Here is a 20,466-nt window from a genome sequence, read left to right on the forward strand (position 1 = left end):
CGATCAAGACCAACAGACAGGACAACAAAAGTACAGAGATTCCCTGTCCCTCGATCCAACCCCATCTACCCCCCTTTGGCCAAAGATCTAAAATTACTAGCTTTTCTATATAACTTATATATGTTATAAGGGTAGTTATATTTACACTGTTTATAGTGCTATAGTACTCCCACTGTAGCATTATGGTACCGAACCAAGGGCCTAGTGCTGCAGCACCGGTGCTGCGGGACTTGTTAAGGCCTAGATTGCTGACTCGGGTATACTCGCTTCCATACTTGCTATAGAAGTTGAAACTAGTATACAGATTATAACATGTATACTTCGAGGGAGTGAGAATAGCGGCCAGCTAGTATCCAATGAGAGAGTTGTGCCCTGGTAGCATACTTAGTCGCCCTACTACTTGACAGTAATCCACATCGTAGCGATTTTAGGATTTTCACTCGGGGAAAAGGCAGAAAATAGGACATACATACGAATAAGGCCAGTGGCCTTTCTGGACTTAACAAGCTTAAAACGGCTGGAAGTTATGTATTTGGACCGGAAAGAAGACATCGAGAGAAGAGGCTACAAAATAGCCTATACAGAACTGCTCATATTGACATGTATCCACGGGGGAAACACATAAATAGATCCATTTCAAAGCGCCAACACCTCAAAAGTCTTTCTCAAACTCCAAACATAAACCCACCCTGATCAGTGTTTGCTCATGGGAAGCCGTGAGATATCAAATCGCATCTGCAAGTCTCCTTCATACTGCCAAGTAAGAATTTGCACAATGCGACGTGTACCTCTAGGGAAAGCACCCAAGACAAGGGCGCCGACAGCTTTCCCCAACGATGTCCCCATGATTTCTCGATAATCAATAGTATCATGCAGCCATGTCCTCACTTCAGTATCACTAGCAATTTCAAGTCCATATCTCGGATAAAGCACCTTATCCATGAAGATATGAGTCTCCTCATTGACGACCGTCATACGAAAGACATGTTTCAAAGAATTGATATCAAAAAAAGCTTTGTAGTGAGCCTGAGCGATTTCCGACCACTGAGGACCATCAAGTCTGACATTGTTGTCGGCAAAGATAGCAGTATGTGCCACACGTCCGTGGTATTTGTTCCAACCTAGGGAACCATCTTTATCGACTCCGAGCTTGCGAAGAAATAGCTTGTGGTAATCCAGTCCAGTGGGGAGATTGAGAGGACGAGGATCGCCGATTTCCTCGGGTGCACCAACCCACTGGTTGCAATACGCGTCCCATCGGTTCCTGGGGTCAGAAGGTCGTATCAGTTGGTGCATTTTTATTGTGGATGGCGAAACGACACATTTTCTGTGGCAGTTGGTGTCTTCTGGGGAATTGATCCAGGTTTGGTAGTCAGTTCCCTTCTGGCGGAATATATTGATCATCTCCTCAGTGGTTGCGGGGTGTAGATCTAGCATATCGATGGTTTGCGTTTTGATTTCAAGTGGTTGGTTTTGACAAACCACGGGCTTCTTGCTCGAGTCTTCCATTGCTAGATGGTTCTGGTGTTTTTCACAAAGGATCGAGGGAGTTCCATCAAGGTCGAGGCTAGTGCGAAGAGGCACCATGTTGAAAATGCCGACACGGAAATAAAGCGTAGATGTGATGAATGTATGGAGAGAAGAGAGGTGTGGAAACCCGGTCGAGGCTACGGGAGAATTGAAAATGGAAGGTGAGACGGAACGTGACTTCGAAAAATTGTTGGTTGAGGAACTGGATGATATTGAGAGCCTGGATTGTTAGAGGTTTTGGATGTCTTTGCCATTAAAGCTGTGGCTGCGCGCGTATTCTTCGGACCTTTGCTCTTCTGCGCGCATAATGTAATACTCCATACTTGAAGTATTCTAGGATCTAAGTAGTAAAAACCAGATCAAACTCAAGTGCAGTAGATGCAATAATTTCGCATTCCAGGATTCGGCACTTCATGCTAATTTTTCTTACTGACCTTCATCTACACATGTGGGTTCGTATTTCCATGGTTTTATTGCAGATATATGCAAAACAGGTCACAGATAGGGCCTTATACGCGAGCGATTTCCCATCCTGGAGCCACAACATCTGAGCCTTGGAACAGTCAAATCGCGAGATGTCTAGTGCACTACGCCAATAGAGACATTGTGTTGAATTGTGTGGGGTAGGATGAAGTGCACAGCCATTGACTATAGCAGCGAGCGCAATAATTTCCAGCGGCCGGGCCATTGTCTCTTTGATGAGGCTTCAGTCAGCACCGATCTGGTCCCTTCGTGGCGTAGGTGGTTTCGGCAAACTCTGAGTTCAGAACACCATTGCCGAGCTGTATGGATGGCTCGAGGCAAAGCGAGTCACATTGATGGCAGCTCCTTGGTTACAGAGACGTATTTTCCTCGGACTTCCCCAAAAGTGTCATTGACGAAGCACTACCCGACAGACATTCGAAGGGCCTCGGGGGAGAGATGTTGTTCTTGCTCCCGGGAAGGATCAAAATCTGCACTTTTGCTTTCGAAGAACTCCTGAGCTTTCATAATCAATCGCAATGCCTTCTCGACACCAGGAGAAACAGAAGATCCATGGATCGTCATCCATCGTTGTAAAAGCTGCTTCAGGTGAGGCCCTAGCTGTAGCAAGGCAATATGACGAAGCTGCATTGTCAGTTGTGGATGACAGAAGCCGCCCATGAGAGTCAACATCGCCGTCTCGAGTCTAACCAAATAATTGTTTGTATCAGCAATAATGTACAGCCTTCGAGAAGCCTTTGACAATGGTACTTACGAAAGCGAGCATGGCCATGTGTCTACCATGACAGTATATGGCACTTGTTTGAGGTACCTTAATTTGAATAGGCAAGTGTCGAGAGCAACCCGACAACCATCGAGCACACGCAGGTTGTTGTTGAGATCCCACAATGGATTAGCGAGAGCCCATTCTAGATAAGGCCGATAGATGACACTTCGACAGCTCAGATACCACTGCCTCAAATACTCGCTATGCGGGTCGTCTGCGGGTTTTCCATCTTCGGGAAATCGCAGACTTGGAGGCAGAGTTTGATACCAGTCTTGCAGCTGGCGTGCCAGTTCTTGGTTCACAGAAGGAAAATTATTAGAATCGATTTGAAGGCCAATATCGCGGTCATAGAGCATGTAGTGAGCACGATTGAGGAGGCGACGGAGTGCTATCGATGCAAGAAAGTAGAATGTCGACTTTTCTTCCTCTTCAGCAGCTTCATGTGAGTGGAATTTGCCCGGAAGAGAAAATATTGATTCGATTTCAGCATTGCAATTTTGCGGGAGCGATGGTAACTCTGAGATATAGTTGCTACTACGAGTCAGGCGGTGGTGAGTTTATGGTGTCATTGCCTGTACTTACCTTTCTAGTACGAAGCAGGACCAGAATATCCTAGTGATATGTTCTCGATCATCACGCTCAGGGTTGTCAAAAGGGCAAGAAAGCAGGAAACGACAACGAGTTGCCGCGCTATTCACATAAGACCATGTTTGCAGCGGTCTTTGCAAAAATGAAAAGTAGAGACTAGATATTTGTCAGTTTCGTCTTGACTCGCTGTTTCGGCCCGTAACAATTTTGCCATACCCAGTCAGCAAGAGGCATTGGCACGCTTCCACATTCATCTCAATATGGGCTAAGTGAAGCATCTTCATTGCGGCTGTGAACCATGATGCTCCCTGCAGTTTCAGCTGTTGAGACTTCCCTTCTGAGCTGCTCTCTTCGTCTGTCATGGAAGCCCCGACACAACCCAAAGCCATGACCAGTAATGCGAGACACGATTGACAACTAGGCTCCAGATTCTCCTGCCATATCCTCAATTGCAAGGATTTGAGATCGTCCAAGCTAATTGTAGGGAACCAAAAGTTATAGGTCCGTTGGAATACACCCACCATGTTCTTAACATCGGATAATCCCACGCTGGGGAATATGCCATAGAGTTTGCTTTGAAAGGGCGGTCGTCCATATTCGAGTGACAGAAAGGAAGACTCTCCTTCCTCCAATATTGCAGGATGGTCATGAAAAACCGACCACTTCAAAAGAGACTCTGCCGAGGAGAGATGTCCTGATGAGAGTATGGCACTTTCAGTGGGGTCCCTAACCGTGTACCGGTGATGATGATGGCGTGCATCCTGAGATACAGGTGTAATTGTCGAACCAGGAGACGTTGAATTGGCCTGGGTGCTACTCACCACACTTGAACAAGAGCCCGTAGCCTGGATTTTATCATCAGTAAGTCAGAGATGACCTTTGGCCACTCGTTACGTACGACCATGCCCTTAAGTTCTTCAATGGAAGCTTCCATTCGCAAGACTGTATCCAGGATCATTTCACTTTTTCCTCTTCTAATGTGGCATTAATGGTGGATTTTCAAAATGACACCAACTCACTTACGATGTAGCTTCTGTTCCGTATAGACACGTTTGGTTCAGGCTCACACAGGGCCCACAGGGGTCCCGGGCATCACATCTGTCAGATCTGTTAATCATCATGTACCACACAATCGTATATGAAATGACTAGCCTTGTCTTTCGCTGGCGGCATGAGTCGCACTGTTAGTTGTGTTAGTTTCGATATTGAATCCAATTGGCGGGTTCCCGATAAGGGAAAATGGGAGACGGACAGCTCGAGCCGCCCTGAATCTCTTCATTTCGAGCTAGGATGCTGCTATCAGGGACTTTTCGCCTGACAATTGTCTTAATTGGCTTCGCTAATGAGCTTTACTGACAGTAAATGAACGAATTGATGGCGCAGGCGGCGAAAACACGGATGGAAAAGTTGGATTGACGTGAACGAGGCCAACGCGGGCGCGCACGTGATGGGCCCATTTCCCTTAGATTAGTTCGCTTTTATACATCTAATTAATTATAGTGTACAAGACAGGAATATTTCAAATGAAATGAATTCTGTATCTCTGAATGGTACTAATCGTGGGTTGTTCATTCTGAAAACCAGCCCTTAGGGTGTGTGTGCACTGGCTTGGTTCTATTGATGTGGGCTAATAAGGAAATCTGACCAGCTGGTCGGATAGAAGGCTGTCACTGAACGCTTTGAAGAGTATAGATGGGTTTGCATGGTATAGCACAATAATAGTCCCGTTTTTGGCCTTTTGATGTCTTTTTTTATAGATATTTTATCTTCCTTCTCAGTTTCTATGATATATATAGACTACAGAAAAACGCGGTATAGACTTAATTAACGAAATGAAAATTTCCATATATAACCTTTGAAATTAAAACATTTTTAGATTCACAAAGAAACAGGCTCCAATAGCATACCAAAGGTGATATCCTGCACCTTAACCAGATGCTCATCTATAGGCCCCGGGCCACAAGCCGCAGTTCCTACGCCCGCGACTTGGTCATCCAATCTCACAAACACTGCGCCATCTTTAACTAGATCACAAGGGTGTCGTGCCGCTTCGATAGTCTCATCTGAATACTGGCTAGCTGCCCAGCTCAAGCTCGCCGTCCCTCCGTTCACCACTGTAATCTCCTGCGGGCTTGCCCGGAAACCCGTTCCATTGGAAGTGAGAAGCTCCACCCATGCAGTGTCTGTGCGGTTTCCATTCTCCTGCGGAATATCATAAACCGTCTGTAGAGATTCAATGTCTTCGACATTCCACAAACCAAACTTCTGGGCAAACTTCTTGTCGGGATACGATTCTCCAGGACCAAGTCCGAACCAACGTGCCAACTGAAGTTCAGAGTTTGCGCGAAGATTGAGACCAATGCGAGGAACATTTGTCGGTGCAGCTCCAGTAGGTTGCAAGCTCGTCTTTATGGACAACGAGCCGTTTGGTTTGATGGTATAACGTGCGAGACATTTCCATCCCCAGGAGAGGACTGGAGGCGAGAGGAATGTCTCGCTTTCGATGCAAATATCCCCATTCTCCAGTGGTGACACATTGAAGGAACGGAACTGGTTTGTGAGACAATTTACTCCGAAGCGCTTCCAATACGGCATCGCAGAAGGTACGTCGTTGTCTGTCGGGGGACGCCAGAAACCAGGCACCATGGCAAGCCCTGTGTCGGGATGCGGCTCAAGAATAGACGTCGAGTTGTATGTCCACTTCCTGAGATGTCCCCGAATACGGTCAAACTCGAAGGACCAATTGGCTCCGCTGACAGACACAGTTGTCTTGGTGGAGTTGGTTGAGATAGCCTCTTGAGCAGAGCTCAGGTCATTGACTAGGGATTTCTCGGTTGGCTTTGATACCAAATCTTGCGTCCAGGCAACAATATATTTCCCCTGGTCCCATTCAACCTTTCCTCGTTGCTCAACTGTAATGGTCAAGTAGGCGGGATGAGCGTTATGTTTGAAGACCTCTGTTGGGAGAGCAATCTCAGCAGATTGCCCAGCGGGCACAATGGGTAACTCAAGTGATCCAGTCACCAAAGTCTTTGTTCTGGGTAAAGTTAGCTTATCTTCAATTTCTTGAAGCGATAGTCATTGACTCACTGCTTGTCAAATGATTCAAGTTCGTATGAAGCTTGGAGATGGCTTAGGTCCAAGAAGTTGTACCGGTTCTTAAGAACCAACACTTGTCCACGGACTTCCAACTTGACTGGTTCAAAGACTCTCTTCAACTCCAACAGACCTGGCAGAGGCTGATGGGCACTGTTCAAGAGACCATCCATTACGAATGTACCATCATTCGGATAGTCATCGAAGTCACCACCGTAGGCATAAAATCCGTCTTTCTTGCTGCTTCCTTCAACGTACAACCCGTGGTTGGCCCATTCCCAGATAAAACCACCCTGCAAACGCGGAATCTCGTCGAAGCATTTCTCGTACTCTGTAAGCAGACCAGGTCCGTTGCCCATGGCATGGGCATATTCACAAAGAATAATAGGTTTGTCAAACTTGCCATTTTTTGGAACACCTTCAGTAGCTGCCAAGGTTCTAAGTCGGTTGATTTCTGGATACATGTAGCTGAACATGTCTGTAGTCTCGGCATCAACATCACCCTCGTAGTGGATCAAGCGACTGCTATCGAAAGCCCGGGCATACTCTACCATGGAACGGTGACACGTGCCAAAGAAAGCCTCATTCCCCATAGACCAGATAATAACACTGGTATGATTCTTGTCTCGTTGGATCAGTGAATGAACGCGATCAACATAGGCCGCGCGCCAGGCGGGGTTGTCTGATGTATGGGCACCACACTTGGGGAAAGTCATTGCCTTGCGCTCCTCGTAGCCAAGGGTTTCGTCCATATCCATTGGGCGTGAGACAGCATCATAGAAGCCATGGCATTCGAGATCGGCCTCATCGATAACCCAGAAGCCCAGCTCATCAGCCATATCAAGAAGGCGAGGGTCGGGGGGATAATGACTGCAGCGAAGGGCATTAACGTTGTGAGCTTTCATGAGAAGCAGATCCTTCCTCATGAAGTCCAGCGGCACGGCACGGCCCAGAAGCGGGTGGTGATCGTGGCGGTTGACTCCGCGAAGCTGAATAGCCTTTCCGTTAACGGAGATGAGGCCATCCTTGCGCTCAACTTTGCGGAAACCAATGCGCTGTGTAGCCTTAAATGTCTTGTTGGATCCAGGAGTTGTCAGAAGCATCTCTACTTCATATAGATACGGCTGCTCGGCAGTCCATTTCTTGGGATTGGCAACAGGCAAGCTGAGTTCAACTGCGGATGTTCCTGGCTCCACAATGCGCTCTGTGGAAGTAATGACATGACTGGCGCCCTCCACTGACTCAACTAAATTGAGTGCAATAGTACTTTGCTCCGAGACTAGGTAATCAATCGCTGCGAGAAGCGTCGCATTTTTGTATTCTGGATCGAGGTCTGTGCGAATGAACCAGTCATTCAAGCGATCGTTGGCTGGGAGTGCAATTAAAGTGACGTCTCGGAAAATGCCTATTATCATGATAAATATTAGCAGATGATATTTTCCCACTGTCCGTATCACAAATTTATATCCTACCAGATAACCACCACTGATCCTGATCTTCGATATAGGTAGCATCTGACCACTGATACACCCGCACAAAGACTTCATTGTCCCCGTCCTGCAAAAGTGGTGTGACGTCAAATTCAGACGGATTTCTGCTGCCCTGCGCATACCCGACCAAGGACTTGTTCACCCAAACGTGATAGGCGCTATCAACGCCGTCGAATCGCAAACGAATCTCTGTGTTGTTGACTTGCCATTCAGCCGGCACTTGAAACTTTCGACGGTATGTACCAGTGGGATTCTCCGTGGGTACAAAAGGAGGGCACACTGGGATCGGGAATTGTGTATTTGTATAATTCGGCTTTCCCCAACCCTGCAACTGCCAATGGCCGGGAACATTGATACTGGACCAGTCCTCGTCGGGGGTCTTCTCGTTAGGCTCCGGTGCCTCCGGTGGTGAACGGGACATATTGAACTCCCATGCTCCATTGAGAAGTAAAGATGTGGAGGGGATATGATAAGAACGCGCGGGCAGGGTGTTTCTGCGAAAAACTGCAGGGTTCATGAAATCAGGCCGTTCAGGATCGGCCTGCAGGGCCAGCTCTCTGCCCTGGGTAGAGCTCATGGTAGTAGAAAAGAAATTTAAAAGGAATAAATTCGGATTCTCAGGCCGTCTGGGGAGTTGGGGAGGGGGGGCAGCTTTGCTACTCGACGTCCTTTATACCACAATTATGGACCAAATGACGTCGGGGCTTGAGACGCACAGCAGCTAGGATTATCTTACATTTTTATGGACCTGGCAGGGGTAAAATATTCTTCGGCATGTCGCAAAGGACTCAGCAATGTATTTGTCCCCGTTTCTCCAACATTTATCGCGGGTCTATCGGAGCCGATGGCTTATGGGGTTGGTTTTGCGGAGAGAATGGATAGTATCTGACCAATAGACAGCTCCGGGGGTATCGGCACCGGGTCAATCGGTGCCGTTGAAGATTTGGAAGACTTAAGACGATTTCAGTTGCCCACAAAATGTGAAGTTGTCCAATCCCATCAAATCACGTGGATATGTGGATCTAGACGGGGGTATCGGGAAACTCGTTAGTGTCTCTTCTCGTCCAAGTTTGTACTTTCACCCCTTCGGAAAAGCGAGCTCATCAGCTAACTTGAAAGCTTACCTTCCCCAGATTGTTAGCATGACCCGGGGCGAGAATCAGTACCCCGAGGTCGGGCCAGAAGAATGCGGAGATAATAGGAACATGGTAAAAGAAGTCTGGAGTATTAAATCCACGAAAATCCCCACCTAACCACAGAAGGTTTTCCAGTATCTTGATCAATTCTTTTTTCAAATATCCATTGGGCACTTTTGTTCATCTGTTTTTTTTCCTCCTTTTTTCTGGTCTTTTCCCGATCCCCATTAATGGGTCAAGACAACCCCGTTGAAACTGTCCATCTGGAGGCTACTCCGGTGACGATGGATCCCACCGATATAAAGAAGTCTGAGCACCCCGATGAAGTCTCCGGATCTGTTGTGGGTCTGAAAGTGGCTCTTACGAGTTACCGAAATGCTATGCTATATAGTCTGTTCTTCTGTTTCTCTGCTATTCTCTGGGGTTACGACATGCAGGTCAGCGGAGGCCTTCTTGGCGCTCCTGAGTTCCGCGCAGTGTTTGGATACACCCAGGCTGATGGTACGACCATCCTCCCGGCGCAATGGCAAGCTGCTTTCAACATGATCGCCACGGTTGGTGGAATGGGTGGAAGTCTGCTCTGTGGTCCTATCTCGCCTTACGCAGGTCGGAGGATGACTTTGACCATCGCATGTGTCATCTCCAGTGGCTCCATCTTCTTACAATTCTTTGCGTTCACTCGAGGTGTTCTCCTCGCTGGAAAATTGATCAACGGAATCGCACTTGGCATGTTCCTCGTCACTGCGTGTGCCTACTGTTCTGAAGCCTGTCCTGTCGTGCTTCGCGGAATCACAATTGCCATGGTCAATCTCTTTGTTGTCGTCGGTCAGCTCCTCGGAAATTGTCTCATCAAGGCTTTTGGTGGCCGATCAGACACTTTTGCCTACAGAATTCCCTTTGCATTCCAGTGGATTTTCCCGGCGATCCTTCTCACTGGTGTGTGGTTCTGCCCTGAATCACCATATTGGTACGTCCAAAGGGGCAAGCACACCGAGGCCAAGAAGTCCCTCGAACGATTCCAGACTGGCGGAAGCATTGATTCTTGGCTCATTGAGATCCAAGAAACAGTTCGCATAGAAGAAGAATCAGCATCGTCTGCTGGCTATTTGGATTGTTTCCGTGGAACTGATCTGCGTCGTACCCTAATTGTTATGGCCGTTTGGACTATCAACTCTTTCAGTGGTGTCAACTTTGTGCTCAGCTACTCAACCTACTTCTTCCAAAGTAAGTCTTCCCAAGTTGACAACCTTGGAAGTCATTTATGTTTACTAATACACTTTACCAACTATAGTCGCTGGCATACCTACCTCTTCATCATTCAACATGGGCGTTGGTGTGACTGCAGTTGGTGTCCTCGGAAACATCGGCTCGTGGTGGGTCATCAATACTATCGGTCGCAGAGCTCTCTTCCCTGGCATGCTCATTCTCACTGCGATTCTCTTCATCATTGGCATTCTCGATGTTGTACCGGGTTACAACTCCTCCATTGCCATGGGACAGTGCGTATTGATTATCGTCTGGAACTTCTTCTATGATCTCACCCTTGGACCTCTTGGATACGTGATCTGCGGAGAGATGTCTTCTACCCGGTTGAGGTCATACGGCGTCAGCATTGGTTTCTTCACACAAAATTTCTGGACTTTGATAATGACGCTTACTGTGCCTTACATGATTAACCCCGATGAAGGTAACCTCCGGGGCAAGACAGGATTCATCTTTGGTGGATTTTCAATCATTGCCTGTATTTGGACTTACTTCTGCTTGCCTGAGACCAAAGGCAGGACCTTTGAGCAGTTGGATCATATGTTTGAGCAGAGGATCTCGGCACGCAGATTTGCCGAGTATGACCAAAGACCACACGAAGGATAAGTTAGGTAGCGATGCAAAATAGAGAAGCACTGCTAGACAACTTTATGAATTTATACTACCATATTACTAGTTTCAATAATGGTCTACTCTCTCGGCTTCGTGGGTTCGTAATCTACTTATTCCAAGGTTGCTTAGTCCTTATAGTCAAAGCCAGTGATGTCGCCTTGCTGCAAGAGCAGCAACTTATAGTAGTACTGCCCCTCTAGTATAGTAAAGTATACATATCCACGGATATGTCCCACGATCTCTAAGCCTAATTTCAGTACAACAGGACTTCCAGTGTCGTCGTATACTCAAACAAAGTTCACACTACCTCGGCAACCCTAGCTTACCTAGCGGCTTAAGTGGACCTTGGCGCTATAACTGCCGAAGAGGACTTCTTGACATTAGTATAGAAGACCGGCTTAACTTCTTCGAGAATTGTTATTGAATATTTGACTCAGGTGGAACTATTATCATACATACCTGGAACTGCCTTATAACCAGGCTTTCCCCCTCCCTCTCGTCATGTCTTTCTCTACATATTTCGGCATGTTGCTTTTCCCATTCAAGCTTGGCTACAGTAAAACCGAGGCCAGTTTCGGCAAAGGTTACGGCGCTTTGGTATAACCCAGTCGCTGTGTTAGCATGCATTATCGCCCAGAGATGGGTCGGGGTAAATAGTAACTTCAGTAAGTGATCAGTCCAGCGGCATAATCTCCGACCCCTCGGACTTCCACCGACTATAATAGCAGGCTTTGTGTTAGTCAGACTTTGGCTTTTAGTCAGACTCGTTAAGGTGGTTTAGCGCAGCAACCCAAATTTTGAGCTGTACTTTGTATTTGACTCGGCTCTACTCGTCAGCCAAGACCAACCTTCCCCACGTTTTGACCAGATCAGCTCGCAATACCACTTGCCGGCTCCGCGTGGGGGCCCCGTATTGGGGTCTTCCCCGCAGATGATCGTTTAGCTATTCCCTTTGAGGCAGGTAAGCTCTGAAATTCGCGGGGGAGTACGAGATGGCTGCTCTTTGGAGACTTTCTGGGGTTGGCTTGAATCAAGGGGGAGACTCGGGGTCATCCCGACGTTGATAGCATCACCTTGTACATTTTGTATTTCCCAGCATTGATCCTTCGTTTTATATATATCTTCTGTCAAGTCCAATTTCATGGACTTTTCTTGTCCACTTCCTACAATACGAAAAATAACTCCACTATGGCGAACCATGTTCCCCCAGCAGATGTTGACTCGAAGGCCAATATCGCCGAAGCTCCCACTATCAGCCATGCAGAAAGCAACCAGGAACACTCCAAATTCAAGTCTGCCAAAAATGCAGATGGCGACACGGCTATGGCGCTGTTTGATGACCCGGATGAGCTCCACGAAGATGTCGATCCTGTGGAAGCGAGGAAGCTATTGTGGAAGATTGACTTCATGATCCTGCCCTACTTGGCGGTTTGTTATGCGTTCTTCTATATTGATAAGGTCAGTCTCTTTTGATTGAAGTTCATTTGCCTAGTTTCTTTTTCCTTTCTTTTTTGGTCGAAGAGCTGTGCTAATATTAGAAACAGACAACGTTGAGCTATGCTGCTATCTTTGGGATTCGGGAAGATCTCGATCTACATGGAACTCGGTATAGCTGGCTGAGCAGTATCTTCTATTTTGGTTTCTTAGCATGGGCCTTCCCTACAAATTTTCTGATGCAGCGTCTTCCAATCGGTATGATTATCCCATTACACGCCTGACAATTTGACTGGATATTCATCCGATACTTGATTTAGGGAAATATCTAGGTGCGAATATTTTTATGTGGTTCGTTGAACTGATATGAAGAGTATACAACCCAAAACTAACATTCGTCTTTAAGGGGTGTCTTCCTCATGATCCAAGCTGCCTGTAACAGCTTCGAGACCCTCGCTGTTCTTCGAGCCCTTGGCGGTGCTGCCGAGGCCTGCGCTGACCCGGCTTTCATGCTCATCACGAGCATGTGGTATACCCGTCGTGAACAGCCTGTGCGTCTCGGACTATGGTATACAGCGAATGGCCTCGGTATTGCATTGGGTGGGCTGCTAGGATATGGAATTGGTCATCTTAAAGGTGTACTACCATCTTGGAAATACGAGTTTATCGTGATGTATGCTGTCTGCCTTTCACTCCTATTGAAATCCCCCCTTGTTCTAACGATGTTTAGTGGTGCGTTGTGCTCGACCTGGGGTATTGTAATGTTTATCTTCCTTCCAGATTCACCTGTTACAGCGAAGGGTCTTAGCAAGAGAGAGCGCCGCATGGCTGTTGAGCGTATACGGGAAAATCAGACTGGTGTTGAGAACAAACATCTCAAGCCGTATCAAATTTTAGAGGCTTTCATGGACTATAAGCTCTACATGTTCTTTATTCTTGGCATGGTTTGTATGTGGCTTGTACCATCTCCAAATCGGTTGCATTAACTAACATTTATATAGGCAATATTCCTAATGGTGGTATATCAAACTTTGGCACCATCATTATTAAAGGATTCGGGTTCTCAACACTGGTGACTACTCTTATGCAGGTAAGATTGATTTAATAGCCACATCCATTGTCTTCTAATAACACGATATGAACCACAGATTCCATATGGCTTTATCATTGCGATCTCGATTTTGACATGTGTCTACCTCAACGACCGCTTCGAAAATCGACGATGCGTTTTCATCCTAATCTTCCTGATTCCTAACCTTGCTGGTTCCTTTGGTCTTCGCTTTGTACCCATTGAACACAGTGTAGGTCGCTTGATTTGCTACTACCTGACAGGCCCGTACAATGCTGCATTTGTCCTCGTTTTGAGTATGCAAATGGCCAATACCGCTGGTAAGTGACATATCTCTTCGGTTGGTGCTCAATCCAAAACATCACAGAGAATAATGCTATTGTGAATTTAGGCCATACCAAGAAAGTCGTCACCAACGCTGTGCTCTTCCTAGGGTACTGCACTGGAAACATTGCTGGACCGTTCTTCTATAAAACCGATCAATCGTGCGTTTTTCTTGGAGGTTAATTTTATTATTTCACAAAATTACAGAACTAATTCGAAGTATAGACCTACCTATCCGCTCGGGATCTGGTCCATGATTGTCTCGCACTTGATTGAGGCCGTTTTGATCAGCATCCTGGGTCTACTGCTGCGCTGGGAAAATCAAAAGCGTGACCGCATCCAGTCCCAGATGGAGGGTGGCCTCGAGGGGAGAGATCTAGATGCGACTGCGTTTTTGGATTTGACGGACCGAGAAAACCTGAAGTATGTCTCTTTATGCTGTCCTCCTTGAAATCTGGCAAGAAAATGACTAACGGATTCTAATAGCTTCCGATATATTTATTGAGTATTAGATTCCCCTCTTCGCAATCATGCACTTACGAATATATTACGTTGGGGTGAATATTGTTCAAGTGTTTAAGATGTGTATTTGACATCAATCGTATAAATAACCCTTAAATGGGTGTCTTGAGATTATATTAAGAAACAGTAGCTACGAAGGTTAGAGAAAAGACAGATATTAAAAGATGTATATTTCTTGCTTCCTTGGGTTGTTTTCGTCATATTCCATATGGCTTCATCCATTTTGAATATTTCAATGGCAAAAGACTTTATGCTAGGAGAGTCCCAATGGAATAATTGGAATGGTGGTAGGACTAATGCACGATTTAGTACAACATCAAGTCTATTGTATGTGGGATATTATTGGACTGTCACATATCGGGGAATGACTATGGCTGAGATGGTATTACTCGTATCCTTGTGGGACAAGAAGATATAATCCGTGTTTGTGACATGGCTGAGCGTCACGGGTCGATGTTACTGGTTGTACGAAACATGAAAAAACACACAAGACTAGATGTGATATGCAGTGCAGAGCAACCTTTGATCAAACCACCTTCCCTCACTTGACTGCTGAAAGAAAACAGCAATACCTCGTAGATGCAACGGTTCCCCCTCCCTTATTATATCACCAGCATCCAACTAGGCAATATCTCCCCGGTAGACTCGAGCGTTGTGTTCTAAAATGCCGGTTGACGGATTCACAGAATCAATGAACAACACGCCGAACGGAGCTGTATTTCACCGGGCCTATGCACAGGATGACAGGGGCCTCGTAAATGAAGCCATGACCATACTCCTTGCAAGTACTATGCGCTTCAATTCCTATTACCGCAAGGACCTCGAAGACGAAGCCATGGCCATCCTCGTTGCAAGTGCTGTGTACCCTCAATCCCTAGTACCGCGCTAACTGATTCGCAGCATGGAAAACAATTTTTTCTCGAGAAAGATCACTTCTTCAGTAATCATATGGACTCCAAGACTGCATCGGCAGTCTTGATATATGCAAACGAGGGAAATGGGTTTGTTGACTCGCGAGATGCCAATGGGAAAATCGACACACTGGAAGTAGGGCCAGATACTGGGAATGGTATGAGAATCCTCGTTTTAGATGAAGGGCGTGATACATTCGTTCACCAAGATGTGCAGATGAGGCGTTTCTTGGAATGGAAGGAGTGAATTGAATTGCTTTCATCAAATTGCCGAGGACCCGTTAAGAGAAAATAAGAACGCATTGCAAGGACAACAACAAAAGCTTCGTGGCGTCTAATATGAGCTCCTGGTGTATTGGGAGACATTTTCTGGATTGAAGTTACTTTATTCAACTTAGAAATAAACGTTCATGCCTTGTTAAAGGCAGAAATCCAGTCATCACCCAGCACATCCACGAGTGGTTGAGAGCAAAGACAAGATTGCCGGGGAGTTGAAGAGTCGGAAAACGCCGAGTTTCGAAATAAAATATGTTGTGGAACGGCGTGGGCGCTAGAATTGAAGAGCTCAAAGGTGTATTTGATATCGCAATTTATAAACACAGATGAAGTACAAAATGATAGGTAGTAATACAGCCACACGTATGCAAATGAGGGTCACGCCGGACGCCCTCTAACTCAATTACCGCCGACGATTGCCGCCACCCAAGAAAGCCTTCTTCTGGCGAACATAGCTGGCCACAACGTTCTCCACGCTGCGACGGTCATGCTTGCGGTCTCTGAGGAAGTACAATCTCGCTCTCCTGCGCTTCTTCTCCGATCGCTGGACAATCTCCACGCTGTTCACGTTGGGACTGAAGACCTTGACCGACATCTCAACAGCGACACGAGTAAGCTCATTTCGCATGAGGAAGGACGTCTCAATTCCGCGCAACTTGATGCTCAGCACAATTCCGTTGAATGGGTCTCCGTTCTTGAATGTCACTCGTACAATATCGCCGGTCTTCACACTGCGGGGGTTTCGTCGGTAGTCGAACATTGCCTTGCGCTCACCCGTGGGGTCGAGGACTGCCAATTGCGATTCGGTAACCGCTCCGATGGGGTCCTTGCATGCTTTGCGAGCAGATGGCGGAGCAGGGTAGATCTTAAGGGGCTCGCGCGCTATATGAGATAGCAACAATTAGTAAATCTCGCGTCATTTTGACTTAGTTGAAAAGAACATACCGGGATCCGGACGGAAGCGAAGAGGTATTTGGGAAAGGAATTGCTCAGGCATGTTCGGGGGAAGAGGCACCCGTTCGGGCCTCTTCGAATAGGCCGTCGAAATGAATCGACGGTTGATGAAGGGTTGGATGGGCTCTGAGGCCCGCATTAAGGACCTTAAGCAGCCCAGCGGGCGCATTGCTGGTAGAGCCGCCATGTTTGTGATGAGGATGTCAAGTCGAGAAAGTCGGAGTCGAGTTTTGGCCGGATCGGCAGAATTTCCGCCAAGCCTCCAATTGCCCGTTCGGGTTGCAGATAACAGCGATTCTTTTTTCTCCTCCAACTCCAGGATACCAATCAACCTCGTTTTCTTGTTCTTGCTCTAGGGAAAAGTCATCATTTTATCGGTCACTACTCCCATATCCTGCATCGCGTTATACATAGCATTTGATCACACATGATGGCGCAAATCGCCATGAGCAGGCTCTTCCGCCAGAGCACTACCAGCTCGGTGCGCCAGTCCATTCTGAGACCGATGCAGGCTCGCAGCTACGGTTCGAACTCAGGTATGCATTAATTCATCCATCATGGTATCAAATTCTCATCGGAGACGACCGGAACAGCAATCCCAACCTTCACCTCAACATCCTCCCCCGAGTTAGACGAAGCTCTTGACCGGTTCCGCAATGAGCTGTTCATTCCCCTTGCTCTCCCTAAGCGACAGAGAAAGAGCGTGTTCCGAGAGAAATACGCCAAACAATTGCAAAACGAGCCTATTACCGTGAAGATCGGCGAGACCGAAGAGTTCACCCTAACGCCCAAGAAGCACCACGATCTGCCGTCGAAGAAGGACGCTCTCGAGGTTCTCAAGCTGATGGTCGCGACCAAGAACTTCAGCAACCTTTTCCCGTACCTCAGTGGCCTCCGGATGTCAAACTATGCCATCAACAGCGATCGGTGGGAGTTCATCATTCGCAAAACCAGCGAAGCCGGAAAGCTTTCAACCATTATCGAGTGCGCCAGACAGTCCCAGCGCACCGGATTGACTCTCAGCAACAGGAACATCGCTCGCCGTCTGTTCTTCGAGCTTCACAAGACAGCCGCGAAAGCGGATTTCAAGGGAATCCAGACCGTCAAAGCTCTGAAACTGGCGAGGGAGGCCGCTAGCCTGATGGATTCTCACGAACACTCCGTTAGGAACATCGAGGATGACCCCAAACACCAGCCTTTCGTTATCGGCACGCTTTTGGAACTCAGCGCCGCCTGTGCGAAAATCAAGGAGGCTGAGACAGCCTTGGTTCGTGGCTACGCTCAGAAACTTGATGCAGCCTGGTCCCTAGGAAACTTCAAGGACGATGCGGCCACTGGCTTTGAAAACATTGAGAGAGTGGAGGAGAACCTTGCCCTTTACAACGGCATGCGTTTGGCCCTTGGACTGCCCAAGGCATCACAAGACACTGAGAATTTCAAGGCTCGCTGTGATGAGCTTAAGCCTGTCCTGATTTCGCAGTTGCAAAAAGTCAAGAACGCCGACGTCCGTGCAGACAAGGTGGTTCAGCAATTGCTTGCAGAAAAGCCCAAAGAAAAAGTTGAGGAGACCGCTTGAGTTTCGTTATAATTCCTTTTGGTGTTGATTGAGCCCCATCGGCATGTATATTACTGTACTTCCCAGATATTTTTGAGCTGGCCGTGTATTTCAGAGAATAAATATTTTATTTCCTGCCATATCTGACCCCGCTAGGTGCTATTTTAGACATACGCAATAGTTTGGTCAATTTTATTACCAGACGTTGCAGCAGTTCAAATCTCAAAAACGCTCTAAGGAAATGCCATTTCAGACGGCCATCTTGGGATCGGGATTCTTAGGAGGACAATTCCAAGGTATTTTCCTTGCTGATGCGGGCTCGGCCGGGAAGAGCAGTGGTACCGCCGACAACAGCAGGGCCAGAGACGGTGAGCTAAATATGTAAAGGTTAGTTCTATATGATAGCGGTGGGATTGAGCGTGGCGTACCTTTCCCTCTTCCGTGCCGTCAGGAGAGCCTTCGGGGACATTGGTCAGAGTAATTTCAGTGCTACTTAGTGGAGCGCCAAAGTGGCTAGGACCGGTGAGGCATCTGTAGTCAAACGCATTTGTTTGGGCAATAGCTCCAGCAACACCAGGACCGGTCAAGGCATACACAACCCGGGCCCCAGTGAAGATTCTAAGCTCAGTCAATTGCTCGGAGGTAAGATGGGCGGCAGGGTTGCCATCAATGCGGTGGGAGATACAAAGCAAGCGCAATTCATCTAGCGAGAGCTCGGACGTCGGACTGACACGAGCGAGTTGGCTGAAAAAGTTGCGCGTCGGCATGTTTCCTGCATCTAGGGTCCGTGCCTGAAGCCAGCGTCCTAGAGAGGAAAGGATGCCAGTGTGCGGGCGCATGATATTCTCGTGGTACTCAGCCATGGTTTGCGATGAAGCAACAATGACTGTGGGGGACACGCCAGCTGTAGCCAAAGCAAAATCGACATTCTCTCCGGCGACAGAATTAAGTGCGATGGATGAGTTGGCAAACAGTGCAGCTAACGTTGTGCAGAGCGGGTAGGACCGAGAAAGAGAATCGATAGAAAGAACAACATCGGTTGAGGTGAAACGCTGAGTACGAGGGAGAGTGGAGGTTATGGCTCCAATGGCAGACACCAGGTTCTAGTTGTATGTTAGTAAAAGTGATATGACACGAGTTGAGTCGGTGTTACCTCTGGCTGGAAATCGATGAATTGGCTGGATTGCGAGGAAGACGGCCAGACAGTACTGACGGCAGGGGTTTCTGTCTTTGGGTCGTACTCGGGCACATCATAGCTGGCAAGTTCTTTAAACTCCTCGACCAGTTCATGCCAAACTGCAACCTTCAGACTGTCCTTGACGTTCTCGGGAAGTGCGTTCCAATCCATGTGTCGATTGCCATACTTGGCGACCCAAAGGACGAGTGACAATTGATCGTTACCCTTAGCGACAAGAGAAACATCGAGAGATCCGGCTTCGGCAATAAGGACATCCGCTTTTGCCTGCTGTAGATGCGCTGATAATGTCTCTGCTGGAAGGTTGTGTGGCACAATGACCGTCTTGAATCCATAGAAAGCGCCAGCTAGATTGCGCAAGGTTAGACATCAATTCTCACACACGGAGTGATAATAATCGTACCGAAGATTGTAGCTAAAAGCTCGGTGGAGTCTGTAAGGCAAACAGCCACCGTCTTGACGCCGGAGTTTTGGAGGTGATGACCGATGACATTGATTTCTTGTGTCACCTGGTCCAAAGAATGCTCGATGGCCTTTCGACCTAGAACGGTGTAGATCTTGCCTTGCTTTCCCGAAAGAGTACCGTCATCATTCAGAGCTCCACGGACAGCAGTCTTCCAAATATCACGCAGGTCTCCTCTACGACCACCGGTCCATTTCGGGGCACCCGGGTCCTTGACATTCAGTCCGAATCGGAGAGGCAAGCCATGCGGGGTTTCCAGGCATCTGTAAGTAGCAGATTCACCCTCCTGGCGGATTGGGGCTGGTGTCGATTGGCGAGCAAGTAGGAACGGGTGTACATCTGGATCCTTAGATGAGATGACAGAGTAAACCCCAAAGGCGAGGACAACCCCGGCGACAAGGGTAGTGTAGATATTCCAGTCGGCGAGGATATCAGCCACTAGGGCATCCAGCTTCTCCACGAGTGAAGTATCAGCGGGCATTTTAGTTGGTCAATCTGGGGAGGAAGAAGTGTCAACAATCAGCACCTATGACGTTGAGGGGCACGACGATAAGGGGTGTGTCAGCTTGGCCGGGTCAACTTATGCCCGTGCAACCCCTTCCTCGAGCGCCGAGCGCAGCCACTTTGGGATCGTCAACTCAATAGCCAACAACAATAATGACTTTTTGAAAGAACAATTGTTCATAGCTATGTGCACTACTAACTAACAGCTCCTTGTATCTGTTTCCTCCCAGGTAAGTACTAAACAAGGTCATAATATCAGTGAGTCCAATCCCTATTGTCAAAAAGACCTCGAAAA

General features: G+C 47.5%; 7 protein-coding genes across 7 annotated transcripts; 3 read left to right on the forward strand and 4 right to left on the reverse strand.

Annotated features, from left to right (window-relative positions):
• Positions 1 to 693: 693 nt before the first annotated feature.
• PEX2_043790 (uncharacterized protein) lies at positions 694 to 1,587 on the reverse strand (the record flags this gene model as incomplete). Its single annotated transcript, XM_016741654.1, has 1 exon — positions 694 to 1,587. The coding sequence occupies one exon, from the start codon at positions 1,585 to 1,587 to the stop codon at positions 694 to 696; it is 894 nt and encodes a 297-aa protein (XP_016603356.1).
• An 828-nt stretch (positions 1,588 to 2,415) lies between these two features.
• PEX2_043800 (Glycoside hydrolase, family 2, N-terminal) lies at positions 2,416 to 8,530 on the reverse strand (the record flags this gene model as incomplete). Its single annotated transcript, XM_016741655.1, has 11 exons — positions 2,416 to 2,698; positions 2,768 to 3,310; positions 3,362 to 3,523; positions 3,584 to 4,128; positions 4,189 to 4,212; positions 4,266 to 4,341; positions 4,435 to 4,465; positions 4,516 to 4,548; positions 5,275 to 6,404; positions 6,458 to 7,868; positions 7,936 to 8,530. The coding sequence occupies 11 exons, from the start codon at positions 8,528 to 8,530 to the stop codon at positions 2,416 to 2,418; spliced, it is 4,833 nt and encodes a 1,610-aa protein (XP_016603357.1).
• A 789-nt stretch (positions 8,531 to 9,319) lies between these two features.
• On the forward strand, positions 9,320 to 10,958 carry PEX2_043810 (General substrate transporter; the record flags this gene model as incomplete). The annotated part of the gene is made up of 2 exons (XM_016741656.1): positions 9,320 to 10,313; positions 10,381 to 10,958. 2 exons carry the CDS (start codon positions 9,320 to 9,322, stop codon positions 10,956 to 10,958), a joined length of 1,572 nt encoding a protein of 523 aa, XP_016603358.1.
• Positions 10,959 to 12,152: 1,194 nt separating this feature from the next.
• Positions 12,153 to 14,296, forward strand: PEX2_043820 (putative MFS allantoate transporter; the record flags this gene model as incomplete). Its single annotated transcript, XM_016741657.1, has 10 exons — positions 12,153 to 12,422; positions 12,509 to 12,656; positions 12,719 to 12,749; positions 12,805 to 13,071; positions 13,129 to 13,346; positions 13,400 to 13,488; positions 13,547 to 13,787; positions 13,859 to 13,952; positions 14,017 to 14,214; positions 14,278 to 14,296. The coding sequence occupies 10 exons, from the start codon at positions 12,153 to 12,155 to the stop codon at positions 14,294 to 14,296; spliced, it is 1,575 nt and encodes a 524-aa protein (XP_016603359.1).
• A 1,607-nt stretch (positions 14,297 to 15,903) lies between these two features.
• On the reverse strand, positions 15,904 to 16,641 carry PEX2_043830 (mitochondrial 54S ribosomal protein bL19m; the record flags this gene model as incomplete). The annotated part of the gene is made up of 2 exons (XM_016741658.1): positions 15,904 to 16,382; positions 16,446 to 16,641. The coding sequence occupies 2 exons, from the start codon at positions 16,639 to 16,641 to the stop codon at positions 15,904 to 15,906; spliced, it is 675 nt and encodes a 224-aa protein (XP_016603360.1).
• Positions 16,642 to 16,881: 240 nt separating this feature from the next.
• Positions 16,882 to 18,030, forward strand: PEX2_043840 (uncharacterized protein; the record flags this gene model as incomplete). Its single annotated transcript, XM_016741659.1, has 2 exons — positions 16,882 to 16,990; positions 17,048 to 18,030. 2 exons carry the CDS (start codon positions 16,882 to 16,884, stop codon positions 18,028 to 18,030), a joined length of 1,092 nt encoding a protein of 363 aa, XP_016603361.1.
• Positions 18,031 to 18,286: 256 nt separating this feature from the next.
• On the reverse strand, positions 18,287 to 20,148 carry PEX2_043850 (uncharacterized protein; the record flags this gene model as incomplete). Its single annotated transcript, XM_016741660.1, has 4 exons — positions 18,287 to 18,382; positions 18,438 to 19,112; positions 19,163 to 19,551; positions 19,608 to 20,148. The coding sequence occupies 4 exons, from the start codon at positions 20,146 to 20,148 to the stop codon at positions 18,287 to 18,289; spliced, it is 1,701 nt and encodes a 566-aa protein (XP_016603362.1).
• Between the last annotated feature and the right edge of the window lie 318 nt (positions 20,149 to 20,466).

This window comes from Penicillium expansum (assembly GCF_000769745.1).
Source record: "Penicillium expansum strain MD-8 chromosome Unknown contig145, whole genome shotgun sequence".
Taxonomy (NCBI): Eukaryota; Fungi; Ascomycota; class Eurotiomycetes; order Eurotiales; family Aspergillaceae; genus Penicillium; species Penicillium expansum.